This window comes from Gavialis gangeticus, unplaced genomic scaffold (genome assembly GCF_001723915.1).
Source record: "Gavialis gangeticus isolate Ggan-Ray unplaced genomic scaffold, GavGan_comp1, whole genome shotgun sequence".
NCBI classification, from domain to species: domain Eukaryota; kingdom Metazoa; phylum Chordata; order Crocodylia; family Gavialidae; genus Gavialis; species Gavialis gangeticus.
Genome location: NW_017728996.1, coordinates 789,234 through 795,883, shown reverse-complemented (window position 1 = coordinate 795,883; position 6,650 = coordinate 789,234). Strand labels below are relative to the sequence as shown.

The following is a 6,650-nucleotide window of genomic DNA, read 5'->3' as shown; positions in this document are numbered from 1 at the left end:
GTGGTGGCGGCACGTTACCCCCAGACTAGCAAGTGTGCTCCGGGAGAGGGGTCGGCCGGACATAAGGCGCCCCTAGGGAGGCATTCGGAGCCTGGAAGGTGGTCGGGCGCAGGGAGGTGGGCGGCTCAACGCAGGAGCACCCCCTGCTGGCCCGCCTCACGTGGTGGAAAAGTGGTAGGATACGAATACCCAGCTGTTTTCCTGAGGTGGGATCTCTGCACCCGCCACACACACATGCTAAAATTCAGCCGTAAAGTCAATGGGACATGCGCATGTGTTGGAAGTGCCTTGCTGACATGGGGCCTATGTCAGCGTTGTGGACTGGAAAGCATTCATGGGTTGGAAGCACCTTGCTGACGTGGGGCCTATGTCAGCATTGTGGATGGGACTGCAGCTAGCCCATGAAGAAACATAAGTACCTGACATGTATGTGAGCTCTCTTCATGGTAGGTACTGGACTACTATGGCCGGATCCTGACTCTTAACTCAGCAGCCTGCATTGTAGAGGGCTGCATGGAGGGTGCACAGAGCCCCTGAATATCAGGCCATAGCATCAGGCATGCAAACATCAAGACAGCTTTGGAGTTGACTACAACGGGGCTGAAACGTCACCCTAGATGATACACATTAAGCGTTTGGATTTGCGCCTGGTGAGCCATGCTTTTAAACTCATGATTTCCTGTGATTTTGCTGTTCTTTGGCCCATAACCAAGCCCAGGGGTTCACCTCCAGCCAGTCTAATTAATCAGTGCCAGCTCTGGCTTAGGGGCTTCACTTGAAACAGAGACTCAATTCCTTGAGAACGACGCCTACAAAAAGCCCCACAGGAAATCCCAGCCATCAGGTACCAGCATTGTTGCCGGGACTCCTCTCAATCCCTCCCTCATCCCCCACAACTACCCCCGACTGTCCTGGACTTACATCATTAAAGTGCTTCGTGTTCTTCATTATGTATGGAGTCCTTTCATTCTTCTCCAGCTTCATCCAGCCTTGTCCAAAGAACTCTCTGAAAGTGACAACTCAGGATCAGCTCCCTCCCGTCTCCCCAGGATCACCAAGCTTCCCGTGCAAACGGTCTAGCCCATGAGATGCTCCAGCAAAGGAACTGGCACCATGAGAGCCACTTGCGATGGAGCGGCTGCCCCTGGAGAGCCTGGCAGAAGCTACCTGGCTTAGATACAAGGGCAGGGGCTGCAAGGCACAGGCAGCAGAAAGGCCCCGAGGTGCACTGGGATTCTTGCTAATGGCTCATCACATTTAGGGTTAGGAATGGCAAGCCCTGGGATGCAGTGGGGACTCTTGCTTTAAGCCTCTCCAGGCACAGGCAGAGCCAAACCCCTGCTTCTGCACACAGAATAGCCCTGTGTCCTCCCTGGGCTCCTGTTCTCTGCAGAAGGGAGACATCCGAGCATGCACTGGGGTCACCCAAAGGACTGCAGGCATCCGACAAGCCCTGGTCTCCTGGTCAGCCCAAGGAGGGAGCATTGCCTGTCTGCAGAAACCACCAGCTGTGTGAGACTCAGGGTCCTCCAGGAAGCTGGGGAAGTGCCATAGAGCAGCTCCCTGTGTGCTCCAAGCCCAGTGAGGGGCCAAGGCTGGGCGCCTCTCGGCCACCTGAGTGCTGGCAGCACCTGCTCCCAAAGCATGAAGGGCAGTGGGGCCATGTGCCACCTGGTCATTGGGGCAGGGTGCTGGTCCCCAGGAGGGTGGCATCATGTCCTCTTGCAAAGACCACTGTGTCTCATGGAGTGACAGCGGGCACCAGGCAGGGGAGGGGGACCGGGACTTACTCGTACGGGATCTTCTTGAAGACCAAGTGATCCAGCAGTGTCAGCTGCTCCGCTATCTCCAGAGCCGAGTGGTTTTCAAAGGGCTCCGCTTTCACTCCCTCTGCCTAAACCACGAAGCCAAGGAGGCCAGCGTTAGTGTGAGCTGGCTATGGGGCTGCCCAGAGTCACCAACATCCTGCGTGCTGCAACTACTTTAACACTGGTGCCAATCTTGGGCCATCTGCTCGATGAGGTGGCACCATAGCATCCCCCAGGAGCAACCGGCCAGAGGGTTGCAACCCAGCTTGTGGCCATCAGGAAGGTGCGTGGTCCGCGTACCCCACCCCAGGGACACTTCTGGGGTCATGGGATGGGTGGACAGAGAGAGAAAGGGCAGCACATCTTGGACCCAGCCTGCTAAACAGGAGCAGCAGTGGGATTGGGGCTTGGAGCCAGGGCCAATTCCTGCTTCCATGGAGCTCAACACAGACCATTGCCAGTGGCCTCAGGGTCATAAAGCAATGACCTGGTGCCATTGTATTAAGGTAGTGGTGCTCAATCTCCTGGCCCCACCAGAATCAGGCCCCCATGCCACCCCAACCCAGCCCCAAGCACCAGGGTCAGGCCTTGCACCGCCATATGTGCCTGATCCAGGGCTGAGGACCATGCTATCTGGCCCCTGGGGCACCCCACATGCTTGGAAATTTGGATGACCCAGCACTGGGGACCAGGGGCTGAGCACCCCAGTGCTAAGGGATCCCCTGCTCTGTCTGCTAATACAAGATTAATCATCTCTGCTATTTAAATAACCCCAGCATGCGCATGTCTGCCACAGGCTGGCTCTTTCCCCAGCTCTCGTTGAATCAATTAATAGAGCACCAGGGAATCCCTGCCACGAAACCACCGCCCAGGCAGAGCGGTTGCTTCTGAAGATTACAAAGAGAACGATCTGATTAGCAATCCGGTTCCCAGCGGCCGCCAGCCCCAGCAACGTGGCTCATTACATGCCTTTAATAGCTAGTTAGCAGAAGAACAGTCTCCCCCCTCACTTGGGGCCAGATGTGCAAGTGCGCTCATCTGTAAGCAGAGCCAGTTTGTGCACCCGGCCCTGGCCCCGCCTGCACCTGTGAGCATCTCGATTTATCTACCATTTGAGGACAGGCATCTGGGGTTCATTTTGGGGTCAAGGTCAGGCTGTCTCAACCTTGATGGCCTGTGCATACCACCTGTGATCCTATATTCCTACTGAACTCGCTGTTGGGCACTTGTACACGTTACGAATTGTTTACGTACATATTACGAAAAATCACCATTTCTCTCGGCTAGTTGCATAACCAAATACACTTGCACGATTTTTATCATGTTAGATTTTGATTTATCATGGCAAGTTAGACAACCTTCAACATGTTTTAGTTTTACCGTGGCCAATTGTTCTAGGAAGCTTTGTTTTATCGTGATACTTCTGGTTCTGTCTCATAAAAGCTCAGCCAGATTTTTATATCAATAAAACAGCCTAGACACTAGCAACCGGGACCGCTTGCTGTTCAGAGCTGGTTGGGTAATCTGAGTGCATGGTCACAGCTTGCAACACGGCCCCTAGCTCAGCACGAAGCACCGTTCTCAGGCCCCATTGTGTTACAGCAGACATCCTCTTTCTCACTCAGGTCCTCCCTGAGCTCCAACGGTTGCAGCTGAGCTCAGCTACTGTCAGAAGAGCCTCTACTCTGCATGCAGACCTTGCCAAGGCAGAGGCTCAGACTCAGGGCAGGAAGACAAAATAAGTAGCCCTTGCTCCTTTGCCATCGTACTCCTGCCTGGGGAACAGGTGTCACCTGTGCTCCCACAGGCTCTAGCTGCCTGACACGGGGTGCAGGAGGGGAGGCACAGAGTGGCCTTAGCTCCCCCAAACACAACCTAGCTGGATGTGGAGCTGAGAGCACATAGCATCCCTTTGCATGGGGTATGTCCTGCTGCAGGGCAGCTCTCAGCCTGCCCGTGGGCCCAGAGAGCAGGATGCAGCTCTCCCCACACCCCAGCCTCTTGCAGAGGCACTGGTACAAGAGCCTGCCATGCAGAGATGTTATTTTGCATTGGCCAGTCCCCTCCTGCCTTGCGTCAGGGAGCCTGGCTCCAAGCACAGATTGCGGCTGGGGGACTCCAGTTCCAGCACTCGGCGTGCAGGGCATGAAGCCCTTGTCTCATTAGCAGGACAGAGGCTGTGTGCCTCCACCTGCCTGGTGCTGGGGCTGCTGCCAGGGTTCAGCCCACGCAGGCAGGCAGGAATGCTTCTCCTCTCCCTGCTCGGGGGCTCCAAGAGGGTTGTGAAGAGTGCTTCACCCCAGCTCTCCACTGCTCTCTGGAGCCCAAGGACTGCAGCGGAGCAGGGTCCGGGCACTGCTCAGTCACCCGCACCAGCAAACATCACCTGGGCATGAGGAGCAGCAGCGTGGGGCACAGACCGAGGGTCCCCGCTGCAGGCAGAAAAATCCTGCTAGTGGTCTCCTATATTGCTAGGGGTACACTAGGGTCAGCCCTGCCAAGCATCTCTCCTGCCTCTGAGAGCTGGCCGGGGGAACAGGATTCGAGTGACCACTTCAAAACTACTCCCAGCCAGAGCTGAGGAGCGAGTGGGAGCAGGCTCCTGGGAACAAGAGCCAAGAGTGTCCTCTGAGCACATCTCAAGAACTCAGGAGAGCCAGAAAGGCCCATTAGCAGGGCACACCTGCGTGGCAGAGCAGGATCAGATGCTGTTCAAGGGAGGAGGCAGCACACAGCCTGAGAGGCAAACACCAGAGCTGGGGCTCTGGGAAGGGGAAAGTCAGATGCTGGAGGGACCCTGACTGGACCCTGGTGCACCGAGTCCGGGTCTCTACACTGACAGACTGCTCAGACCCAGCCGGCCCAGCCTCCAGGCATGTGGCTGTGGGGAAATGTGCACCAAGTGCGTATGTGTATGCATGTACACGAAAAGCCAGACCCTCCAGACTGCCAGCTCTCAGGCTCTAACTGGTGTCTCTCCAAATGCCGGCCCTGCGGCTCTGGAAAGCCCAGACTGTGCATGGCTCTCGCCTCTCACAGGTGCTTGAGCTTGAGGTTTCAGAAAAGAGCCGGGATATGTGAAGCGAACCCTTGAGGCAAAGGAGAGGCAGCCCTCATTCACTATTATTCTTGTTATTGTTTTTAATAAACTTTGGGATGTTAGTAGGGGTGTTGGTTGTAGCCGTGTTGGTCTAAGGACACAGGCAGACAAGGTTCATTGGGTAGATGTGGTATCTTTTATCAGACCGACTAAAAATTGTTCTTTGCAAGTCTTTGGATACAAACACCCTTCTTCAGGCACAAACTCTCCCTATGCCTGAAGAAGGGTGTTTGTACCCCAAAGCTTGCAAAGAACAATTTTTCCAACTACTTAGTTGGTCTAATAAAAGAGATCACATTGACCCAAAGAACCTCGTCTGCCTTTGGGCTGTTAAGGCTCAGCCGACTCAGGGGGTGGTAGCACCAAGAACCAGGTCCAAGCCTGCAGTCAGAGGAGCGAAGTCTGGCAGCACACGACTGCTTTTCTATGTGTTTTATGTCCCTGGGGCTTTGCTTACACCTACAAAACCTGCCCTGTGGCTGGCTGGAACGGCCACGGGCTGAGGACAGTTACTGCGGCAGGCGCACGGTGAACCATGTGCACATTCTGGCGCTGAGGGGGCCTGGGAGCTTTTTTTTCCTTTCTTTTTTTAATTCCACATCTCAGCCCAAATCAGCCAAATCCATTCTGGCAAAGCTCAATGGTTCATGTCTGCGTGGTGCTGTCAAGCCAGGAATCTGCAGTGAATAACTTATTGGATGAACTTTGGCTGCCAAATTTCTGGACCCGTGGAGAGCCCCGTGGGCCAGAGAGCACAGCCCTATGTGCTGGGCTGGGCCTGCAGGATGGTGCAAGGCCTGATCCTGGCATGTGGAGGCCAGCTGAGGCCACATGCGACCTGGTTTGGGCATGTGGGTCAAGTGGAGGCTGCATGGGGCCTGATCCTGGCATGTGGGGCTGGACAGGGATGGTGCAAGGCCACAGTGCCTGACCCCAGCTGAGACGTGTGGTCTGGGGGGAGGCTGCACGGGGCCTGATTCTGGCACAGGAGGCCACAAGGTCAAGGACCAGGGAGCTGGATGGTTCCTATCCTGGCTTCCCAGCACAGGGCTTTGTGTGAGCAATTTTAAATTCGTTTGCTGATGCTGCCTGCAGGGCTGATGCTGAGACCTGCCTCCTAGTACCAGGTACCCAGCACGTGCTTGATCGCTGCCACGCTGCCCCCTCCTTCACCCGCTTTGTTCCTCTCCCCCATGCACTGGCAGGATGGACGGGGCAGCCTAAACCGACACTGGCCATGGCTATGGGTCAGCAGTGCTGAGGGGTGTCTGGGCTCCTAGAAAACTGCCTGTGTGCCCCATAGCCGGGCGTGAGCCATTCGCTCCACTAACAAGACACAGCACGAGAGGAAGAGAAGGGGGATCAGAGCTCACCATCTGTATGATCTCCTCCAGCATTATCTGATTGTCTCCTGGGTCTTCCTGCGTCAAAGTCCTGCGGCAGAAAAAGGCAAGAGTTACTGCAAGGGGCAGAGCAGGATGCGCCTCGCCAGGTCTGGAAGAGGGCCGATGTGGTCCCATCTTCAAAAAGGGGAGGAAGGAGGACCCGGGAAACTATAGGCCAGTTAGTCTTACCTCGATCCTGGGCAAGCTTTTTGAGAGAGTTATCCTGGCACATATCCACGAGGGGCCGGGGGGAGGTCATGCTTAGGGGCAACCAACATGGGTTCATCAGTGGCAGGTCCTGTCAGGCCAACCTGGTGGCCTTCTATGATCAGATCACCAAATCATTAGATGCAGGGG

At 55.6% G+C, this 6,650-nt stretch overlaps 1 protein-coding gene across 1 annotated transcript in view; it reads right to left on the bottom strand.

Moving 5' to 3' along the window:
- RASGRF1 (Ras protein specific guanine nucleotide releasing factor 1) overlaps positions 1–6,650 on the bottom strand; it is a 46,068-nt gene that overhangs the window by 10,119 nt on the left and 29,299 nt on the right. The window contains exons 18-20 of the mRNA XM_019503798.1: positions 6,282–6,342; positions 1,791–1,894; positions 922–1,006 (exon numbers count right to left, since the gene is read on the bottom strand). Coding sequence (XP_019359343.1) covers positions 922–1,006; positions 1,791–1,894; positions 6,282–6,342 — 250 coding nt within the window. The remainder of the gene's footprint in view (positions 1–921; positions 1,007–1,790; positions 1,895–6,281; positions 6,343–6,650) is intronic.